The 24,455-nt window shown below is 39.7% G+C and overlaps 1 protein-coding gene across 6 annotated transcripts in view; it reads left to right on the top strand.

Moving 5' to 3' along the window:
• GPATCH2 (G-patch domain containing 2) overlaps positions 1-24,455 on the top strand; it is a 176,829-nt gene that overhangs the window by 46,353 nt on the left and 106,021 nt on the right. Inside the window, exon 6 of one of the 6 annotated variants that reach the window (XM_075925207.1) lies at positions 1,003-6,457. The exons of 4 other annotated variants lie outside the window; for them this stretch is intronic. In XM_075925207.1, coding sequence (XP_075781322.1) covers positions 1,003-1,017 — 15 coding nt within the window. In that variant the 3' untranslated portion in view covers positions 1,018-6,457. Of the gene's footprint in view, positions 1-998; positions 6,458-24,455 lie in introns of those variants that run through there. One more of the 6 variants, XM_014580749.3, reaches the window with a different exon arrangement.

Here is a 24,455-nt window from a genome sequence, read left to right as displayed (position 1 = left end):
CAACATACAGATGGAGTGAAGTTTTTCCAGGTCTAGAGATGCTATGAACAAGGTGGAAAGAAACTAAAGGATTTGTATAATCAGTATTTTATGGAGTAATCTTTAAAAAGAAACTAAAAGCAGAAAATACAGGACTATAAATACGAGTCCAGTGGCACTTTAAAGACTAACACATTTTGAGGAAGTGGGTCTGGCCCGCGAAAGCTCATCATCTAATAAACCATCTTGTTAGTCTTTAAAGTGCTACATTGTCCTGCATTTTGCTACATTTATTAGGGTATTAGAGCATAAGGTTTCGTGAGCTACAGCTCACTTCCTCAGATTTTTTGTGGTTTAACTATCGTAAATACAGGGCATCCCCGTTATAAGTTCCCCGGTACATATCCATTCTGCACTGAAGTCATTGACAGAACTCATTGTTTATATGAGTATGTAGGAACTGATGCATTAAAAGTCCTCCCATACCCCACTCTTTAGTTGTGCAAAAAAAACAAAAAACGCACAAACGGAAGTCAGCTGTGGGGAAAAAATTTCCCCCTTTGTTTCGCTAGAAGTCCAAGTGTTTTGGAATGTACCTTGGACTTATAGCGAGGGTGGCCTTTGTAGGACGTCTCTGAAACTATTTTAAAAACTATTTCTTTCTAATTCCTCTGTATAAGAGTACTTACTGAACACCATTGTATCATCATGATAATAATTCAGTATGTATTTTGTTAATCCATTCTTTTTTGTGTGTAAGAAAGGAGTTTCATGCACAAATATGCACACCATGTGAAAAATGTTCTCTGTTCCTTTATTCCTTCTGATTTTGAAGGAAAGGTATCTTGTCCTATATAGACCACCTGTTTAAAAGTTAAAGTATGAATGAGTCATTTAAAACACCACAAAGTTCATATCTAAACATAGCACAGAAATTCCAATACTCTACTACCGTATAGATCTTGTTTTAATCAAGCCTCTTCAGGGCAGGACAGCTTATTCCTGTCATTCTTTGTTAGACAGGTTTGGAAAAAGTGAAAAAGATACCAAATATCCAGTCACACAGCTTGCATGGTGGTCCATGAATCATAGACTCACACGGTTGGAAGAGACCTCAGCAAATCAGTTGAGAAGGTGCTGTTCTAGAAGGAGAATAATTCTTGCTTCCTATGCGTAGGATTTTTAGAGAACATGTGAATGCTCAGACTCATTGCTTAATATAGATAAAATATCCTTGAGGTATTGTCCATTCTGCTGTATGTTCTTTTTCAAAGTGTATTAGGCGCACATTTTGTTCTTATGCCTCCAAAGGAAGATAAGATGAAACTCAAGATACAGTTTGTCCTCAATGGGGTGGAGATGGGGAGAAACAAACTGGACATTCAGATGCATTTCATATCTTCTTTATTTTATTCTGCCTTGCTGGAGGAGCTCGAAGTGGTCAACTGTGCCTTGTCCGCTTACACATATTACCCAAAGGAATCTGAATATCAGTTTCTCCATGTTTTTAAAAGCATTTTTCACTCTTTTCTGCCATTTCAGAGGTCAGTTGGGAAGGCTCTACTCCATGCTCCTCCACTTACGGAGATAAGGCTGATGTCTACTTGGAGCAGGGCCTTCTCAGCCTTTGCTCCCAAGCTATGGAATTCCCTCTTCTTTGGGACATTTGCCTGGCACTTTTGCTGGCATTGTTTCAGTGCCAGGCTAAAGCCACCCTTCTTACCCGTGTTTTTATTGGGTGGATGGGTGTGTGTGTGTGTGTCCCGCCTCCTGTGGTGTCTTAGCAGGTTTTATGTTCCCCTTTGGGGCCTTGTATTTTATTCTTTTATATAAATATATAACATTTTAAAATATTTTAAATAGAGAGGTGAGGTAAAAATATTTTAAATAAACAAATATCCATAAGGTCTCAAAGGGTGTGTCTACACAGCAAAGTTATTTCGGAATAACAGCTGCTATTCCGAAATAACTATGCGAGCGTCTACACAGCAGTTCCGTTATAATGGACGGCTTATTCCGACTTCTGTAAACCTCATTCTATGAAGAATAATGCGTATTCCGAAATAACTATTTCAAAATAAGGCATGTGTAAGCGCTCCACTTCTGCTGTTTTGAAATAGAATGGCCCTGGTGAGGGGCTAAGTTATTCCTCCTGGGGCTCTAAATTGAGATAGCACGTCTACATTAGGGAAGCCTGCCTCGGACTAATTTTGGGGCTTCCCTGCAGTGTAGATGTGCTGTTCTGAAATAGCATATTTCGGAATAAGTATTCCAGAATAGTTTATTCCGAAATAACTGTGCAGTGTAGATGTAGTCAAAATGGCCTTGACTTTCACAAAACAGATTATTCTAGTAGGGAGTTAAGCTGTTCACAAAGCTAATCAAATCAGACACAGCCCAAGCACAACAACAGCTCTTAGAAACGTTGCTGGTACCAGACTAGTTAAACGTAAAGAGAGAAATGTTTTAGGAGTTTATCAAAATTACCAGACTGGTAAAGTGACCACAACTAGGGAGATGTAGGACATTTTGACCCCACTTACACTAGGGAGGTTAAGATGCGGGATTTGTATTGGCAGGCCCTAGTGAGTTCTGTCCCTGGGCTGGGTGAGGAATGGTTTGGTAATTAAAAATGGGCTTCCCTAAAATCTTTAGAGAGATCCAGTACTTAATATCTTCCTTCCACACTATTACCATAGACTTGATCTCACCTTAATTTGTTCACATTGTTTATATGAGTATTAGTGTTTACTGGAGCTACATGAAGTACTTGAGTGTTGATTGAACAAGGGAATTGACTACCATTTCTGATGTTCAGTAGTGCCTCTCAGACTTGGGTTTTCTAGTTAACTTGCACTTATTTCGTTATCTATACTAACGGGCTGCGTCTACACTGGCATGAATTTCCAGAAATGCTTAAAATGGAATACTATTCCGTTTTCAGTTTTTCCGGAAAAGGAGCATCTACATTGGCAGGCTGCTTTTCCGGAAAAGCCCTTTTTTCCGGAAAAGCATTTGTGGCCAATGTAGACGCGCTTTTCCGGAAAAGAGCCCTGATCGCCATTTTCGCGATCGGGGCTTTTTTCCGGAAAAGACAACTGGGCTGTCTACACTGGCCCTTTTCCGGAACAGTGTTCTGGAATAAGGACTTATGCCTGAGCAGGAGCAGAATAGTTTTTCCGGAATAGCAGCTGATTTTGTACAGTAGAGCATCGTTGCTTTTCCGGAAATTCAAGGGCCAGTGTAGACAGCTCGCAGCTTATTCCGGAAAAGCGGCTGATTTTCCGGAATAAGTGGCCCAGTGTAGACACAGCCACGCAGTTGAGCAAATTGTTCACATCACTGAAAGCTAGGTATATATTTAGTCTTTTATGACCGGTGAGTTTCTTTATAAAATCTGAGTTCTCAAATATGTTCACCTGGAGGATCTTTTTTTTTTTTTTTTTATGTGCCATTGTGTATCTCTCTTGTATCTATCCTTCTGCTTTGGTCTGTGTTTCTGTCCTGTCAAGTTCAATAGTGACTCCTCAAGTAAAACAGGAGCATGTTGTTCATGTATGCTTTTGATAGCATGTTTTTTTTTTCATGGAATGAATTTGTGATATTACTATTATTTATTCCCGCAGTCTCTTAGCATGTATTCATATAACAGATTGCTGGAGGATGAGTACTGTTTTGGGATTACTGTACTCTAAGTTTGCTTTGATGCCCTGTAAAGATTCCTTTCTTGCCGCTTAAATATTCATTTAGAAGGAAGGTTCATGTTCAGGAAATGTTTATAATTTCAGTCCCACTGAACAAGAGGATTTTGAAGAAATTAATCAGGCTATCTGTATGTTCATTGTGTGATAACCTGAACAGTCTCCAAGCTTCAGTTATGATAGCATTAAAGAAGTTTAGGAGGCACTGCCTTATGTCAAGGCTCATTCCTTTATGTCAAGGCTCAGTCTATCTTATGCTGAGAGAACCGATGCCTTTCCCCAACAATTGTGTGAAGCAGCCCCTTGAATACCCTTATGTATATTCTTTACCTTATTATCCATCTTCAGTACACAGGGCTTGAGAGCTTGCATGCTGTTGTCCGTTAGCATTTTATTCTCTGTCTTGTTGCATTGTGAATTGCTGTTGAAGTTTCCAATGTCTCTTCTTGCATTTGGGGAATATAGAGTGATAATCTTTTTGTTAATTTGTTTGTCCAAGTTCTCTCATGCCATTCCTGACATCCCATTCTGTTTTTCTATTGTGACTACTTTGACTTTTTTCCTCAAAATGATTATTGCATTTTAATTGTATAGTGAGATCATAAGGTACAAAACATAAGTCTGTGTGCCAAGATCCTATAAACAATTTATCCTGAGCTATTAATCATCCTTTAGGTAAGGATGAACAGCAGTTTAAGATTGGGGGCTGTTTTCTATTTTATAAACATTTTCAATGGACTGAAACAAGCAAAACATTTGCTTATTTAGTTTGCCTTCTGGTAAAGTTGCTTAAATGATCTTTCTGAGATAGTATACTAACTTAAAGAAACTGAATTAGCAGTTAAGAAATTAGAACTGGTAAGCCTATTTGTTGTGCATATCGATAACAATTGCATCTATGTAGATGCAGCTTAAAGTAATACCACCAACTTAAAATTAATCTGTTTTTAAAATGTTAGTCAAAAATAGTTCCTAGAGAAGTTGGGCATTTAAGTTAAGTCTCCTTTTTTAAAAGCCAAAAACTGTTAGGAAAATGTTTAGGTTTTTTACATTGAGAGACTATCTTGTGAAAATACAAAGCATGTTTATTCACATACTTATTTTCATGAAATTTGTCACTTGGAGATAAAAATTCCTTTTAGGCTTGTACAGAGCTCTAAGTGTCTTGCCTTAACCTACCATATGCTGCTCTCTTGTATAAATATATGAGAAAATTAAGTTTTATTTAAAAAGGGGTAAGGGATGTTAGAGTATATGTATGGCACAGGTTATGAACATGGGAACATATAAATTATTATCTTTTTTAAAAAATGTAGTATTGATCACATACTAGCACCAGATTCCTGAAACTTATTGAATGCACCAAAAAGAATTTAGTACTCTTCCTAGTTTTATACAATATAAATATGGTCTCCTGCACAACAGATGTTTGTAAATTCACTTTGTAGGATATTAGCCAAAGCCTTCTAAGAGTGGTAACTACAATCCTGTCAGAAGAACCTTGAGATTGAATTACTACCTCAATATTCAAACTGGGGCATATATTGTTATTTGTAATGTATGCAAAATGATTTTATAGGCTAAGTTTAAAATCAGTGACGCAGAATAGGGTTTATAGTGCATGTGGTATATAGAGAAGATGGAAGAAAAGATGCCTATATACTAAAAATGGAGACCTCTTTGAACACAGAGTGGTGATTACCACTGATTTATTATTTCTTTTCTAATTTTTTTTATCAAAAACAAGCATAAAGTGCTTTTTGGTATGTATATTAAGTAAATCTATACACTTTGTCTTCTAATCATTTTAGTAAATGTACATGCTGAACTTTGTAAAACCTTAAATGAATTCCATGAGTGGTCATGTTTTCACAGGATTAGTATAAATACTCCATTTGATCAAATATGTAATATAAAAATATTTAGAGATGTTTTGTATTGTTTAATAATTTGCTTTAAAAATTACCAAAAATTAGTGTGTGTTTGATTATTCTTTTTCACATGGAGTCCACATTGGAATCTACTAGCTCATACCTCTGCTTCATCACGCTAACATATAGAATTAAAACCTTTATTCTGTAAGGATATGTCTGAGCGTTATTTCGTAATATCTTATTCGAAATATCTTATTTCGAAATAACACTTCTATTTCAAAATAGCACGTCCATACTGAGTGGACGCCTAATTGCATTTAAGTCTGGCCGGAACCAGGTCTGGCAGGGCATCAGGTCAGGAGTTACTTTGTGTGGCTGCTGCCTGAGGCTATCTGAGGCCTGTGCTTAAAGGGACCTCCCGGACAGCCGATTCTCAGCTTCCCCTTCTTGCTCAATGAGGGATAGCAAAGCATTTTGTCTCTGCATGCTCTGGTTGCCCTCACTCTGGACACCACAGCACTCTGCCACATAGAGCCAGAGCTGCCCCTGGGCACTCTGGTGCTTCTCGTGGACGTGTTGCTGCAAGCCTGGCTGCACTTTTTGCAGGCTGCCATCCGGCAGGTCCATCAGGGGGCTGTCAGTATCCAGGAGGCCCTGCGGGAAACCTTCCACCCTGAGGAGCACTAAGAGCCTCCCTGGTGTGCTCCACTGGGGGCTTGTGCCTCATTCCTCCCTCACATCCTTCCACTTATCCCTCCCTAACCCCCCTTCCTGATGTCAAATAAAATACATGTAAATACATGTATTTTCATGAACACAAATGCTCTTTATTTAACAAAATGGGGGGAGAAGAGGGAATGAAACTCTGGTGAGACTGAGGAAAGGAGGTGGGAGAGGGGAGAAGAGAAGGTGGGAGAGGGGAGGAAGAAACCTGGGAGGAGGGAGCTGGAAGGGGAAGCAAGGGGAAGAAAGGGGAGGGGAAGCTCAGGGTTGGGGGTCTCGCCAGACCAACTTGATTTTCATGCAAACCTGCTCCTGGGTTCGCATGTGGCATTTGGTGGCCAGGCTGGCAGCTATCCTGCCATAGATAGCCGCACTCCTCCATCTAGTGCGAAGATCATGGATGTTTGGAGCATCCCCTCCAAACCTGAATAAAGTCCATGATCTCCACCCTGGACCAGGAAGGTGCCTGTCTTCTCCGGGCCCTGTCAGGCTCCTGGGAGCTGGCAGACTGCTCCTGGGGAGAGGTGGAGGTCTGGCTGCCAGTGGCTTGCTGGCTCATGTTTTGGGGCCACTGGATCAGGGCAGAGATTGCTGTCTCTGGGCTGGCAGGCTTGGAGCTGGCACAGGCACTGTGGCCAGAATCTGCGCCTTTAAGGGAGCGGGGGAGGGAGAGGAGTGTTCTTGGTTGGGGCTGGAGTGGCCACCAGGGCACCTTGGGAAGGCTGGAGGCCCCATATTTTGAAATAAGTGTCTACACAGCACTTATTTCAAAATAGCTATTTCAAATTTGGCGTTATTCCTTGTGGAATGAGGTTTACCAAATTCGAAATAAGCACTCTGCTATTTCGAATTAATTCTGAAATAGCGGTTTGGCTGTGTAGACGCAAGTAAAGTTATTTCGAAATAACTTTGCTGTGTAGACATACCCTAATATCTTTAAAAGTCTTGTTTGTATCCCTTTTTCATTTACAACATAGTTCTTTACTGCAAGCTTTATTAAGCACAAGACAACATAGTATTGGGATGGGAGGGGTACACCTGAGCCAATGGGAGCCTTTGGGTAAACAAACAGAAGCAGACTGTGAGCAACTTTTTCAAAGTGTGCCTGCAACCTCCTTTAAGAAACACTTATGTAAGTTATTTTATTTTTTAAGTATAAGTTATATACATTAATCTGTTGTTTGTATACTTACAGTAGTATGTATACTTGTCACTTTGCAATAAGGTAAGTAAAGAGTTAGTTTATTTAGAAATCATACAAAAGAAAGATGGGGGCTCTCGAGAGCAACAAAATGAATGCAAGTCAACTTGTTTGTTCCATGTGTTCATACAAGAAGATGAGGAGGTGGGGGATTCCAGGTTGAATTTATGACTCATTGAAGAAGTGGCTTTCTAGAATTCACTTATATTCCTTTGATACCAGGCAAGCAAATTGAGGCTATTTTATTTTTCTTTCCTGGAAATGGCACGGTGGAGAAAACGAGAGAAATGCAAAAATGGGTGTTTTCATATAAGCCGCTAAAAGGATTTGACCTATTTACTATTTTAAGGTTGGACATATTTTGAAGCTGGAGAAAGTTTCTGCCAAATATCCACTTTTCTGGAATTTACCTCACTTCTGAATAGGATCCCTGCATGAAATGAGTTGTAGGGTTCTAGATTTGAAATGAGTTGTAGGGTTCCATTTCTGAACTTTATCTGGCCTTTCATAAAACTGCCAATCAAAACCTCAGGATACTTTTTCTTAACCACTCTTTAAACAGCCTTTATACATAGGTGGCCTAACGATTTCCATTATAAAATAATCTCATGACACTATTTTGAAATGCTGTAACATCTTAAGTGTTTGCAGTTTTTGGAATTCAGCCAGGAGTGAGGCCTGCAACAAGAAAGTGCTGTTTCTTTGTTCCTTGATATTCCATTCAGAGATGACTAATAGAGCAAAACTTTGGTAAGCCACCGTTTCCTTCTGTCACTTGCATTATTGATAAAATGTTAGAAAGTTGGGCCCACGCTACCGTCAAAGCAGCTGTAGAATTGTGCAGTGGAGAGACCCATCAAAAAGCTCTAGTGGCCCATTTCCAGCAGTAGCTACGAAGATGTTCCTAACAATAATGGTTTGGATGGACCAGAGAGGGCAAAGTATTTGGTATCAATGCCAGTGAAGGGGAAGCTAAGATATGGAAAGTGCAAAATGATGAGAGCCTAAACAAGAGCTTTGGAAGTCTGAATATCCAGAAGAGGACAGCGCTTTGAAATACTTTTTGATGGATCTAAACTAGAAGGGAGCACGTTTTCTTCCAGTTTATGGACAGGAGCAATAATGTGGTGTTTCTTCTTGGTATGATAAAGAAATCATAGAGAGAAATCTAAATCTCTGTTAGCCTTGAATATCAAATTGTTGCTTTGATATCCATAAAGATGTCAGACGAAAAAGATAAGATACATGATTAGATGGATAGATGCAGGTCTTGAGCAGAAAGAATGTGTATAGGGAAGAACATAGGGACAAAGACATAGCCTGGAGAGGTGCCCATTGAAAGAGTAAGAGTGGTAGGAACACCCACTAAATGGATTGATCAGATAAATAGAAAAGAAAATCAAGAAATAATGCATCTAAAGCCAGTGGAGGACAGCCTTTTGAAGTATTGACCTGAAAGTTTCTGGTATCAGAGGGGTAGCCGTGTTAGTCTGAATCTGCAAAAGCAACGAGGAGTCCTGTGGCACCTTATAGACTAACTGAAGTGTAGGAGCATAAGCTTTCGTGGGCAAAGACCCACTTCGTCAGATGCATGTAGTGGAAATTTCCAGAGGCAGGAATAAATATGCAAGCCAGGATCAGGCTGGAGATGACGAGGTGGATCCAATCAAGGAGGATGAGGCCCACTTCTAGCAGCTGATCTGGAGGTGTGAATTCCAAGAGAGCAGAAGCTGCTTTTGTAGTTAGCAAGCCATTCACAGTCTTTGTTTAATTCAGAATTGATTGTGTCAAACTTAAAGATGAACTGTAGTTCAGCAGTTTCTCTTTGAAGTCTGGTCCTGAAGTTTTTTTGCTGCAGGATGGCTACTTTTAGATCTGCAATTGTATGTCCAGGAAGATTGAAGTGTTCCCCTACAGGTTTTTGTATGTTGCCATTCCTAATATCAGATTTGTGTCCATTGATTCTTTTACGTAGGGACTGTCCTGTTTGGCCGATATATATAGCAGTGGGGCATTGTTGGCACATGATGGCATATATTACGTTGGTGGATTTGCAGGAGAATGTACCAGTGACAGTATGGCTGATCTGGTTAGGTCCTGTGATGGTGTTGCTGGTGTATATATGTGGGCAGAGTTGGCACCGAGGTTTGTTGCAAGGATTGGTTCCTGAGTTCGAGTTATTATGGTGCGGTGTGTAGTTGCTGGTGAGAATATGCTTCAGGTTGGCGGGTTGTCTGTGGGCAAGGACCGGCCTACCTCCCAAGGCCTGTGAAAGCGAGGGATCATTGTCCAGGATGGGTTGTAGATCACGAATGATGCGTTGGAGAGGTTTTAGCTGGGGACTGTAGGTGATGGCCAGTGGTGTTCTGTTGGTTTCTTTCTTGGGCTTGTCCCGTAGCAGGAGGCTTCTGGGTACACGTCTGGCTCTGTCAATCTGTCTCCTCACTTCCTCGTGTGGGTATCGCAGTTTACAGAATGCTTGTTGAAGATCTTGTAGGTGTTGGTCTCTGTCTGAGGGGTTGGAGCATATGCGGTTGTACCTCAGTGCTTGGCTGTAAACAATGGATCGTGTGGTGTGTCCGGGATGGAAACTGGAGGCATGCAGGTAAGTATAGCGGTCGGTAGGTTTTCGGTATAGGGTGGTATTGATATGACCGTCACTTATTTGTATCGTGGTGTCCAGGAAATGGACCTCCCGTGTAGATTGGTCCATGCTGAGGTTGATGGTGGGGTGGAAGCTGTTGAAATCATGGTGAAATTCTTCCAGAGTCTCCTTCCCATGGGTCCAGATGATGAAGATGTCATCGATGTAGCGTAGGTAGAGAAGGGGTGTAAGTGGACAAGAGCTGAGGAAGCGTTGTTCCAGGTCAGCCATAAAAATGTTGGCGTATTGTGGGGCCATGCGGGTGCCCATAGCAGTGCCACTGGTCTGGAGGTATATGTTGTCACCAAATCTGAAATAGTTGTGTGTGAGGATAAATTCACAGAGTTCAGCCACCAGTTGTGCTGTGGCATCATCAGGAATACTGTTCCTGACAGCTTGTACTCCATCTGCATGTGGGATGTTTGTGTAGAGAGCCTCTACATCCATGGTGGCTAGGATGGTGTTTTCTGGAAGATCACCTATGCATTGTAGTTTTCTCAGGAAATCTGTAGTGTCACGAAGGTAACTGGGAGTGCTGGTGGCGTAGGGTCTGAGTAGAGAGTCCACATAGCCAGACAGTCCTTCAATAAGAGTGCCAATGCCCGAGATGATGGGGCGTCCGGGATTTCCAGGTTTGTGGATCTTGGGTAATAGATAGAACAACCCTGGTAGGGGCTCTAAAGGTGTGTCGATTTGTTCCTGTGTTTGTTTAGGGAGTGTCCTGAGCAGATGGTGCAGTTTCTTAGTGTATTCCTTAGTGGGATCTGAGGAAAGTGGCCTGTAGAATTTGGTATTGGAGAGTTGTCTGGCAGCCTCCTTTATACATCTTTATACAGTATACATATACTGCTATATACATCGGCCAAACAGGACAGTCCCTACGTAAAAGAATCAATGGACACAAATCTGATATTAGGAATGGCAACATACAAAAACCTGTAGGGGAACACTTCAATCTTCCTGGACACACAATTGCAGATCTAAAAGTAGCCATCCTGCAGCAAAAAAACTTCAGGACCAGACTTCAAAGAGAAACTGCTGAGCTACAGTTCATCTTTAAGTTTGACACAATCAACTCTGGATTAAACAAAGACTGTGAATGGCTTGCTAACTACAAAAGCAGCTTCTGCTCTCTTGGAATTCACACCTCCAGATCAGCTGCTAGAAGTGGGCCTCATCCTCCTTGATTGGATCCACCTCGTCATCTCCAGCCTGATCCTGGCCTGCATATTTATTCCTGTCTCTGGAAATTTCCACTACATGCATCTGACGAAGTGGGTCTTTGCCCACGAAAGCTTATGCTCCTACACTTCAGTTAGTCTATAAGGTGCCACAGGACTCCTCGTTGCTTTTGAAAGTTTCTGTTCTCTCTGTATTCCACGTTCAAGCTGTTAGCCCTGAAACTTCTTTGTTATATGGTATTTTGACATTCCACAACTAAAACTTTGTATACGCATATATTTAATTTTAGTATTAAAAATAACTTAATTTTTTTGTATATTTTTAGACCCCCTCAGTATGTTTCCTGTAAAAACTGTCTAGTTGAAAGTATTTATTATTCTCTACAATCACTCTAAAATTCACCTGAGCTGTTAATCACAGTTTGAATATGTTTTGTCATACATCGGTGTCAACATATTCCCACTTTTCCCCACTAAATATGTAAGAAATTGAGCCAACTTTTGAAGCAGCTACAGAACTCACAGCTCCTGGGTATGCTGGCTGAGCATTTAAAAACAAAAACCAACAACTTGTAGTCATATTCTGAAGTTCCTTCCACACCTGCCAGTTTATTGATGTGGTGTGGCTTAATCTATTGTCTGCAACTTTGCAGGGACTCTTTTCTAAACAATATATGAAATGTGTGACTGCATCATCTAAAGCTGTCCATTACGGAAAGGATACTGTAAGTTTAAGACAAGAATATTTTTAAAAGAGAATCTTAATTAACTGTTGAGCACAAGTCAGGGAGACTTCATTCACTTTTTTTGTTTTTAACTGAAGGGGAGTGGAGTGGGTTGTTGAGGCTATTCTATTACAGCTTCTGGATTTGAAAATACCAGGAAGAAAATGTTAGTTAAAATGGTATGTTTGCTGATATGCATGTTCCATTTTACATACTCAGCAGCTAATAATAAATTTGGTTTTAATTACAATAGTAAATAAAAAGCTTTACAGATCACATTTGGTCTGCTTTTGCTTACTCACTGATTTTTTTTTTGCAGCAGAAACACTTTTACAGCAACTACATCTGAGGTTACAAATGAAGATTGTGACTTCAGGTAGAAGGTAGAGCTAATGACAACAATGGTCTTCTTTTCTTTCGTATTTCCATTTATAAAGAAGAGTAGGGAAGAGAAATAGGGATGATTTGTGACATGGAATTAGATTTGCCTTATTATATAAAATTGTTCCATAAAACTTCATAGATAGGATGATAAATGTCAGAGTTTTTGAAAAGTCACAATTTAAATATGCCCACATCAAACATTGAGTATTTTCCCCAGCTCCTGAAGAAGTCACATTTTCATCACTAAAGCATTCTCACTGCTTAAATTGAAGTCTGCATTGGCAGGATTTTGAGGTAATTTGAGATTATCTGTAAAAATAATGGCAGTATATATTTCATATTTAAATGCTCACTTCGGGAGAAAATGAAACCTGCTATTGAACTTATAAGCAATGCAGTATCTTTCCGCAGTCCTGATGTCTCACTACACTTAGGAGTAAAAGAATAATATTCAAACTTACATTAAATTTGTGATTCATTCAAGTAACCCCTAATCGTATGTACTCATTAAAATCAGTATTAATCAAGTATCATTTTACTGGAAGTTGTATAAGTATTCAGTATGAAAAGCAGTCTGAACTTCATGTTGGCAGCAGGTAGGTGGTGCACAGGTTGCAAAATACACATTTAAACATACAGAACCGTGAATGTTCCCAGACATGGCACTTAAGTTGCCAGATGAGTTCAACTCCTCTTAAACTAGTAGTAAAATTAAATTCCTTTTAATTCATTTTACTTGTATTATGTATTTTAAAAAGAGAGAGGTTTTTTTTGAATTTGCAGCCTGAGATGTGTATCTTTGCTTTCCATCCTGTGACATGATGGCATTAAGTTCCCAGAAGAAACCGTTTTGATGATTTGTATGTGCTGAGCGCATAGATCTACTGCAGCATTTTGAACATTTTTAAATTAAAATATATCACTCATTCTGAGTGTATTGATTTGTACATCTCTGTGTCAATATTAAGTGGAGCAAGTTTTCCAATAAGTTAAAGATCTGGCAAGGCAGGTTACATTTAGTGGATCACTTCGAGTTTGTTTGTGTATGTGTTAGCTGTGTATCTGTTTGCTTTTTGCCCTTTATTTTTAATCAATATTACAGATTTTGAAATGTCCCTTGGAGCCTGGAAAAAGATGAAGCTCATTACAATATTTACAGTTAAATTGCTACCTTTTCCACCTGTTGGTTCCTATTTTAAAACTGCTTTGCTCTTTCTGACAAGTTTTAAAAATTGCTTTTGCAATTAGCACTTTAGATTGTGTGCAATGGTTATCCTGCTAACATTTTGTTTAATCGCCATCATTCTGATTGGCTGGACTTTCGATGTAAGTATTACATTCATTTTGCTAAGAATAGCTATTTTGCTTTGAACTTCATTTGCTTAAAATAAACTTTAGAAGCAGCAATTGTACTTAAAGTTGAGCTGAATTTTGTGCTTGAAGCAGAGATTTTCAACCTCTTTGCTGTAATGAAAAGTAAACTCATCCTGGGCACATCCATGGTTTAGTGACAGCACATCTCCTATATGATCTATGTAATTTCCACATGCCCCACCTTGAAACCCTTTTCATATCCCTCTATGGCCATTAATAAATAGCACACTCCAGGCAACAACTGGCCTCTAGTTTGAGCCAAAGCTCACTGAAGTCAGAGTTTTTTCATATGAATCTCTGTGCTCAAGGGTCAGATTGAAACAGTACTCTATACAAGAATTTAGACACTTCTGTGATACACTTGTTAGCTTTAAGACTCTGTGATACACTTGTTAGCTTTAAGACTTACTATAATTTAATACTAATAATTATTAGTATAACACAGCAGTGTTCTGAAATTGGGATTCCACTGCCTTGTGTACTATTTCATACAAAGACACTGTTACTTCTATGAAGAATAACGGAGTCCCTAATTTGCCTCAATGTGGTTTATTCTTTCAGACAATAACTGTAAAAGAAATTAAAGGATCACTCTTTAATAGTGCACTTAAAAAAATTTCATTTACTATTTTTAATATATTTCAGATGCTTAAAATATTCTGAATAATTTAGATCTTAAAAAGATATCAAAATGGGCTTTAACTAGTGTACCTTGTAATTGTCTTAATCTGTGTGCAGAATATATTTTGTTATGTGCACCAAGGCATGTGCAGATGTGCAGCAGCAGTGGAAACACATGCTGCCAGCTGTGGGCACTCTGCTAATCAGCTGGGCGACATTGTAATATCTCCTTAGCAGTCACCCATAGGGTTGTCAGATGATTGAACCCAAAATACAGAACATCTCCTCTGCCCCCCCCCCCCCCAAAAAAAAACACCAGGGAAAAAATTCTGTTGAAGGAAAAAAAAAAAAAAAAAGGAAGGAAGGGGGAGACCAAAGTTGTTGAAAGGGGAGGGAAAAAAATACTCCTAAGACTTAAGCAATAAATAAATAAATAAATAATAAAACAGCATGTCTCCTTTCAGAGTGAGTGCAGTCAGAATAGGGATAGGAACAGGGGAGTGGTTGAGCACTAAGACCCAGGGGAGGCATTGCTTCCCCTTGGTCTTTTTGCTGGCAGCCATTTTGTGTTCTTAGAACTTAGCTTCCCTGTGGAACCAGGTAAGCATGGGGTCGGAGGACTGGGAGTTTGGGGGTCGGGGCAAGAGGTCAGGCACTGAGTGTTTGTAGGGTTGCCAGGTGTCTGGTATTTTCACCTCCTGGCCGGGGAAAAAAAATCAGAAAATACCGGACATTATAGGTGTCTGGTATTTTCTGAAGTTTTTTACCAGACAGGAGCTGAAAATACCGGACTGTCCATGTCAATACCAGATACCTGGCAACCCTAGTCACCCAAGCACACAACTTACAGGGAACACTGGCTTTAACTCTTTAAATCTAATGACAGTTTAATAATAACAGATTAACCAGTGCACGGGTGATCATTTTAGCAAAAAATCCAACTCCCCTGTGATAGTAAATGGAACTTCTCTTAGACTATTTTGTTATCAGCTGGTTGCTTCTGCAGCACTCAATTTTTCTAGACTGTGCCAGGAAGTCTCTACCTATCTGACATCTGGGGTGGAATTCAAGACGCTATTCATGATCATATACAATGCCTGCTCCTGGCTGTGAAAAAGAGAAGGAGCATCAGCTGGGCCCACATCAGGCCCTCCTTGTCCCATTCCCTTGGTCGCTGGAAAGTGCCTCTCCATTTAGGCCAACTCAAAGCTGCATTGCTGCTGAAGTCCAGCAGTAAACCTTTGGGCCACCTGGATCCAGGCACCGACTTCTGTGCCTGTTCACATGATCCTGAAGGAAGGAATAAACATGAAAAGTTTATCTGCTAAACATTTTCTTCTTTTACAGGGAGCCATAAGCTTGTATGCATTTGATGTCACTTTTAATAGGCTTGTTATATTGGCCGCCCATTCTAAGCTGTATTGTGGATGTAACCAAGGCAGTCTTAAACAGAATGATTTGGGAAACCTCAGGAATCTGTGTTCTTTGTCTTTGCCATGAACTGAAAATTCCTTCTGCAAGGTAACTCCCTTCCTGTGAAGAAGGGTGGAATCTACACTAAGCAAGTCTTTGATTTGAGTCACTAAATCCATGTCTCCCTCCTCTTTTGTATTATGTTGTATTATTATCCCCCACTCTTCTTGCTGTCCCTTATACGTTTGTTGACACACTTCATATTGCAGGGTATCCGATCCCTCACTGCCCTTTCAATTGATGACTTCTGAATTCCAAAGCCCTGTCTAAATCCTTCCTTGCTGAAACCCTCATTAACCCTGAGAAAGAGCATCCCTCCAGCCAATCCCAACCTCCCCATCATTATGACTCACCTTCCCATCCCTTTACGGTGAGTTTGTTTGTTTAATTCTGAAAGTCTGGGAACCAGATTTCTTCCAAATTAAATCCTTCCTAACCAAACCCCTTATTAACCTTGGTTGCAAAGTGGAGTAAATATTCTCCACGCTTTCTGAACATACAAAAGGTGGGGCAGAACTGGAGTATTTAACAGGGGTCTCAAACACCTGGCCTGCAGGCCAGTCCCAGCTAGAGGGATTGTGCAATCTAGCTTGGGACTCTCAGCAGGCAAAGAGGGGAAGGGGGAATAGAACCTTCTGTGATTGACCCCCAAGCCCTTCTTTCTTCCATTGCCCCGCCCTCTTCCTCCCTGTCTCCTGAGCACACGGCTTTGGGGATCAGCAGGAGGGTAGAGGAGAAGGAGACTAGTGTCATGCAGTGGCAGCTGTTGCACTGCCCCATACTCCGCATGGTAGCAGGAGTGAACACTCATGCCTCTGCACTCCACTTCCTCACCAGCTCCTGCTGCCACTGCCTGGCCACTTCTGGTGATCCCCAAAGCCATGTGCTCCTGGGATAAGGGATCAGGGCAGAGAAGGTGGGGGCTATGGTGGGAAGGGCCCCCATATGATGTCAGGAGCATTTGTATAAAAGTAATTATGAGTGTTTTACAGTTTGTGTATTGTTTCTGAGTTTCAACAGTCAGGATGTGGTTTGCTGAATTGAGAAGTGAGGGCTGTGTTGTTGCAAATAATGAGGCCTAATCAAGCCAGGTGTGTTTAAATTTGGGTATGTCTTACTCCAATGTTAACTTCCAGCCTTTTTTGTAATGTAATTGAAAATTTAATATTTAATTAATTGAAAAATAAATAAATGGGAATTGGGAGACTGGGGCCACTGTTCCTGATTACCATGGACTCTCTGTAACCTGAGACAAATTACTTGATCTTTCTCTGCCTCAGGTTCCTCATCGGTGAAATCTTTTGAGTGCTATGTAAGTAATAAATATCTAAAGTTACCAATTACTGTCCAGTGTGTATAATCTAAATCTCACTTAGGGTGTGTCTAGACTACAGGGTTTTGTCGACAAAAGTTCACTTTTGTCGACAAAACTATACCTGCGTCTACACTACCGCTGAGTTCTGTCAACATAACGTTATGTCGACAGAACTCAGCAGTTTTGTCAATGGTGGTAAACTTCATTCTACGAGGATGAACGCCTTTTGTCAACAGATTTCTTTCGACAGAAGGCGTTATTGCATCTACATTGTCCTTTGCGTCTATACTCTCATGTCAACAAAGCGGCTTGCTTTGTCGACAGAACTGGATGTAGTCTAGACGCTCTTTGTCGACAGAAGCCTGTAGTCTAGATGTACCCTTATTAATTTAATTGAATCCTCCCCCCTTCCCCCATGATTACATTAAAGGAACATAACACAAAAAATTTGAAGTCCCTCCTGGCATTCCAATAACTGGCATTGAACCATACTGCTGACTTTATATTTTGTTAGTGCACTTTACTAGTGTGTGGTATTTAGTACTTTGTGCAGAATTACATTGTGTGATTGGCTGAGAGAGTAATCTTACTACTTGTTTCTTCCTGGACGTGACCAGAGTCATAATATTGTATTCCATACGGCATATTCCTTCCCCTTCTGAGATTTTTTTCAAACCTTCTGCAGCAAAAACAGAACAGCAGTGCTAGCTGTGTACTCCGTCATCTGCTTAATCCTTATCCCCTCCGCATTGTCAATACCCATCTAATTCCACTTTAACAACAGTAATTGGCTGATGGAGTAGCAGATATAGATTTGTTTTCCTGATGACTCCTTGACTTTTTTCTTCTGGTAATACTAATAGAATTCCAAATCCTTACTGGTGTGATCATGTCATGAGTAGGTCAACAGTCATGTCAAGGTCCTATTGGAAACTTCATAGCCAACATCTTAATTTAGACTTAGCTATTTTTTTTTCGTGTGTGTGCAGTTGGAAGCAATTTTTTTTAAGTCCCATACTCATTCCATTATAACACAATTCCTTTAATTCAAAGGAAGATAGTTCTGCATATGAATTGTTTAACAAGCTACAAATCAGTAAATAAAAATCCAGAAAGGATGTTTCTAGACTTTACATCTAATATTTGAACTGCATTGGCTTATAAGTAGAAGATGACAAAATATTGTAAGTAGAAGATGACAAAATATTTATTCACATGTTGCTTGTTCAGTCACAACTGTTTTATGATTTTAATGATGACTGCAAACAGGTATTTCACCATCCTGATATTCAGAAAAAGCTCCTGTTTTCTACCGTGGCCAAAATCTTAGATCTTTATTCTTCACTCATGTAAATTACAGAGTAAAAAGGCCAGAAATGGGTTTTCAGTTTGCTGGTATCTTGCACTTGTGTTTGGTCAGCATTTAACACAGAAAGATCTTGATCCATGATGAGGGCTTGTAGGCACTATAGCAGGGGTGGGAAAACCTTAGGCCCGGGAGCTGGATGCAGCCCCTGGCTTGCCTGGATCTGGGCCCCAAGGCTCAGGGCTCCCCCCGAGCATTGGGAACTAGAGCAGGGCTAGAACACACAAAATCTACGAGCCCGGTCCTCCCTAGCCTCTGGTGTGTGAGGGAAATACGGGGCGTGTCTTTCCCCTCAGTCAGGGGCCATGGCAGTGAGGTGAGTGGGTGGGCGTTTTTTTGTTTTGTTTTGGGGTTGGGTTGTTTTGGCTTTTTACTTGTGTGCAGTCCCCGAGTGATTTTTTTTTTTCCCTCTGGATCAGCGGCCCCCAACCCAAAAAAGGTTCTCTACCGCTGTACTATAGTAATACGAATAATTGCTGCTTGGGGCTGGAGAGATGAGGATAATTGCCTCTCCTCTCCCCATTATTTTCCGTTCAACTAACTGGAGCTAAAAACTGACTGAGCTCCGGTGAACATACCTCTTGGCAATTGACAGTCCTTCAAGGCCAGGATTAAGTACTTTGAGGTGAACAGGTTAAATCACAGTAGTCCCTTTAGGGTTGTCCCCTGGTGTGCTGATCATGCTGGTTGACACCTACCACCTTGCTCTCTGGGGCTCCCCACCACCCTTTTTTGCTGGGCCAGTTCCTCTGGTCTTCCCACTGCAGAGCAACATAGACCTAGGTGTTTTTATTAAGTACAAAAAGTAGGATTTAAGTGGTTGCAAATGAAAAGAGATCAAAGTAAGTTGCTAAATTAAAATGAACAAAAAATTGCTAGCTAGTTCTGATCCACTAAGAAACTTGTTATATGCAAATTCTTACCCTAAACAGCTGTTTTTATTTCAGGTAAAAATCTTCCAAGTCAGAGTTTGTATTTTCACTATACCAGGTCTACAGCTTCTTCAAAGTTCTTTGTATCTTCTTATGCTGTGCCAGGCATTTTCAAAGGCCAGTTGAAGACAAAAGATTACTGGCTTTCCATTGCTTAAATAGACTTTCCCACAGGATGGGGATCTTTTGTTTGGCATCTCCGTCTCCATAGAAAAATACAAGGTTCAAGATGGATTCCTGTATGATGTGGCATGGTCACATGGCTTTCCAGGACGAAGCACAGTCTGGGTTTATAGGACAAACATGACCGTGGTCATTGGTTTGAATATTGAGTTAAGTACCTGAAGTATCACTAATGGCCTTCATTAGTGCATTAGAACTAGAAATAGATTCACTCTTAATATTTTTAACTTAATATACAAGAATGATACATACACAAAAAAGATATACACATTCAGATTGTATCATTAAAATTAAAATGAGTTATTTTGTCTACAGTGTCTTCAAGTTATGCATAGTCCTATTTGTAAGCTAATTTTCATAAAGCATAGAAATACCCCATGACACTAAATCACCAAAATCCTTGAAATTGACTTAACGAAGATGCTCTTTCTTCCTCTTTGCCCAAATCGCTTGTTTGGCTCCTGTTTAATCACATTTTGGTAGTTTTGTAATTTTAACATCCTTGATTCTTGACGCTTGTCAAATGGAGTGAATAGCAGAAAGGTGCAGCTTAGGTGAGATATACGCAGCCTTTGGGAAAGGCTGACGTATGGGACGTATTTGTGTATCTCTGTCAGCAGGCTATAGGATCATTCTTATCCTTGCAGCAGTTGGCTCAGCAGGTTTGCCATAACTTTCAACTCCCAATCTGGCATTGTGGGACACTTGGAACATACATATTTGATAGGCAAGAATACTATTTCTTTGATATGTCACTAATGCTTATAGGATGAGACAAAATCCACCAGAAAAGATCTTTATATATCCTTTAACATTAATTTTACATAATGTTTGACTTCCAGCTTTTTCTAACTAAAGCAGAACACATAACTTTTAAGATGGAAATTTTCTAAAACCTGTATAGAAACAACCTAAATACCCAAACTTCCCAAGCATTACAGCATTGTTATGTATACTAAATGATTGTATATATTTTCATTAGATAATGCAGTATGTATAGCAATAAAAATTAAGACTTGTGCACTTTTACATCTGGAACTTCCAAGATTTTAAATGAGGTAGTAAAAGAAATAATCAAACTCATTAGGCAAATGAGATACTTCTCATAACAAGTTTAAACTGAACTTTAACAGGCTATTGCTCTTTTGGGAATATATTGCCCTTTTTGGTATGATTGTCACTGCCACTAATGCATGTAGACATTGTTATTTTGGTGTTCCTTCATTTTATTCACAATGTAGTGCTTTATAACATGATTTTTTTCATATATTTCTGAGCCAGAAGGGACAATTGTGATTATGTAGTCTGACCTCCTGCATCCCACAACTCAGAACATCCCTAAAATAATTCCTGGTTGTTAATATGTACAGCAAAAGGAAATACTTAACCACTGTTGGTTGGGGGTGAAGGATGCCTGAACTTGAGTCTTTGCACATAACACACTTGATTCAAATACCACTGTAATTAGAAATTGTGCCTTGCTTTCTTTCTCTTTCTTTCTCTCTCTCTAGGTTTTAGAATTCAGATACTTTTCTAATAAACATATTCTGGGCTAAATAATTCTGAAAATCAAGGAGATCATCATCCTAGAATATGATGATTGTGTTAACAAGAAGCACCCTTAAATGATTTTAACCTGTTTTTTTAAATAAAATAAGGACACATTTTTCCTATAAATTCTATTTAGTATGCTTGGTCTAGTAGAATAGTGATAGAAACCATCTTGTTAGTCTTTCAAGTGCTACATAGTCCTGTTTTTTGTTTGGTCTAGTAGAGTATGACATACATTAGCTCTTTCATACAGCCTTCAGAGCATTTCACCTCACCAGCTTTCTTAACCAAGGTATTGTGGAGCCATAGGTAGGATTAATGAGGCAAAATAATATACGATGTTTCAATGTGCAAATTAAAGCTATCTTTAATCTCCATCTTTACTGACAGGCCCATTGCAGATGAGTAGCATATCCAGTGCCATAGAGATTAGAGCTTGATTAGAAGATTGCTCACCTTAAACACGACCAATATCAAGATTAGGTTGGAGGAAGTAACCAGGAGATTGGCTGAGTATAGTTCTGTTCTTTTAACTCTAGGACAGGGGGTTTCAAACTTCTTTGTGCAATGACCCCCTTCTGACATAAAAAAATTACTACACAACCTCAGGAAACAGGACCTAAGCCTGCCCAAGCCCTGTCACCCTGAATCCCCTTCACCCTGGGCAGGGTGAGCCAAAGCTGAATATGAAAAGCTTCAACACGTCAGGGGACGTGTAACCTAAGTCCCCCTGCCCATGAGTGAAGCCTACTGGCTTCGACTCTCGCCCAGGCTTGTGGAACTCAGGGTTTGGACATAAGTTCCAGCAGGTCAAACCAGCTCCTCTTTGAGGTCCTGACCCAAGATTTGAGAACAGCTGAAAAATTTGTCTAGTGGTAAAGTGTTCACCATCTAAAAGTCTTGTTCCAAGAAGGTTTGGGGCATCTTAAGCTTGACGAGGCAGGAGATGTTTGGTTTCGGTAGCTCTGAGTGTGGTTGGTGCTTTCCAAACAGAAAAAGCAGTCCCTGTCCCAAGAAACTAAAGACACAGGTAAATGATGGGTGGAGGAAATAATCTTGGAAAGATAAGCTTGAGCTATTTTAAAAATTAGCTTGTCAGTATATATCAGCTGGATTTCCCATTGGCAACATTGCAGAAGAGGAACTTAGGGACTAGAAGCCTTGCAGATGAGCTCAGAAATGACATTCCCTGCATAGGGCACAGTGCAGTAGAAGGCAAAGAGCTGTTTATAAAGGAAGATGAACAAAATATGCAATTCTGGCATCATTGGCAAAAGGAGAGGACAGAAGCAATGTGAAAATAAATGAATTGTTCATTAGAGATTGTCAGATTTATACAGGAATAGGAAGGTGTTGGTATATTTGAATTTGAAGTAGTAAAAAAGAGGAAGGCAGAGGTGGGATTCAAAGAGAAGGTGATATGAGCAAAATGACAAGTCAGGGAGATAATCATCACTCCAATGATATTGATGAGCAATGGAAATTAACACAGCAAGGCCCTAGGACCATGTTAAATTTAAGCTGGCAGCAAGGCTCCAAGAGATGAGCTAAGATGTGGATTGGATGGAAGGAAGGAAGTCAAAGATAGGTGGCCTGAGTCTTCAAGGTACAGATGCTATGAACTTCAAGATTTGCATTGGCTTTCTGTTCATTTAAGGGTTCAAATCAAGGTCCTTTCTTGGACTTGTTAAGTCCTAAATAGTTGGCATCTACATTGTTTGAAGACATCTCTCTTTGAGACCACCACAGTTGAGGTTAGCTGTGAGGTGCTATGGCTGCCAGCCTGATTTTAACCACAAAGTGGCTGTTGATGGAGAATTTGCAGTGATAGGCCTCTGTCAAATTCACTTCCCATTTCACTGAGGGAGAGCCTGAATCTGATCTTGAGGGCATGTTACCAGACCTATCAGTTCTCCCAGGATTTTGACAAAGGGACGGACTGTATAGGTTTGGCAGAATTGATGTTAAAGGTCTGGATGGGTAGCAAGGCCCAGAGCCTCATCCAATGTAAAATGACCCAGTCTTCTTGACTTTGCTGATTTATACCAGCTGAGGATCTGGTTCTGACTCCTAATGAGTTGTGTTTTTATGTATTTTCATTTATTTAGAAATTGAACAGAAAACCCACATGTGCTTTGAGCAAATACTAAAAATACAATCTGTAAATCTTGTTTGTCTTAAATATCTTTAATCTATTTAAAATAAGTGTTTTACTAGGGCAGAATCTAATTTTATATTGGTTTATATTCTTTTCGGCAACATTGGTAGGTTTTTTTATTATGCATATGTCTAGAAGATAAGCGTATTTGAAAAATCTAAATTAATCTATATATAATTGAGGCACAATGAAGTGAGCTAAGGAATGCAAACTATCTTGATTTAGCCCTAACTCCAATTTTTTCTGTGTGTGTGTGTGTGTGTGTGTGTGTGTGTGTGTGTGTGTGTGTGTGTGTGTGTGTGTGTGTGTGTGTGTGTGTGTGTGTGTGTGTAACAGCCATAATAGGCTAGTATTAAAAAAAAAAAAAAAAAAGACATCTACCAGTTTTGACACTGAGAATTAATTATGAAATAAGACAGATTTGTGTTCCGGCTAGAATTAGTCTAGCAATTCAGAATGTAAGCAGTCACCTTGGAATCGTATAACAGAAAATGACCCCGTTTCTTTTACTATAGGCTAAATATATTTTGCGAATTTTAGTTAGACAAATTGTCTATTTGTCAGCTCTCTCTGTTATTCTGTTTAATTTGGGAAATAGTTGATTCTTTCTTTGACAAGCACACAGTTCATGTTTGTTAAATAATTTAAAAAGTATAATCATTTTTAAGTGGGTTAGATGATTATCAGAGAGGTCATTCATCCTTAGTGAAAAAGCATGACATTCAAGTATACTATTTCTAGTCCATTTTAAATGAAGTAAAGTTTCAAAAGAATATCTCTAAGGTTGTTTTCTACCTTTTTAATTAGCTTTTGTATGGAATACTGCACACAAAATGCTGGCACTGTATTTTGTTCCAAGTGAACATAATTATTTTAACACTTTTAATACAACTTTCCTTATAAAACACAACAAAGACTTCTCCAAATATCTCATGTTGGTTGATACAGAGAAACATTTTGATAATGGGTTAATTTTGAGTGCACAAAGAACTACTGGAGGGTAAGGAGAGGACATCTGTTGGATAAGCATTCAATATGATGAGAATGATAAGAGACCTGCCACTGGTGCA

The sequence above is a fragment of the Pelodiscus sinensis genome, chromosome 3 (assembly GCF_049634645.1).
Source record: "Pelodiscus sinensis isolate JC-2024 chromosome 3, ASM4963464v1, whole genome shotgun sequence".
NCBI lineage: Eukaryota > Metazoa > Chordata > Testudines > Trionychidae > Pelodiscus > Pelodiscus sinensis.
The sequence above is the reverse complement of the archived record's forward strand: the minus strand, read 5'-3'. Positions and strand labels throughout refer to the sequence as shown.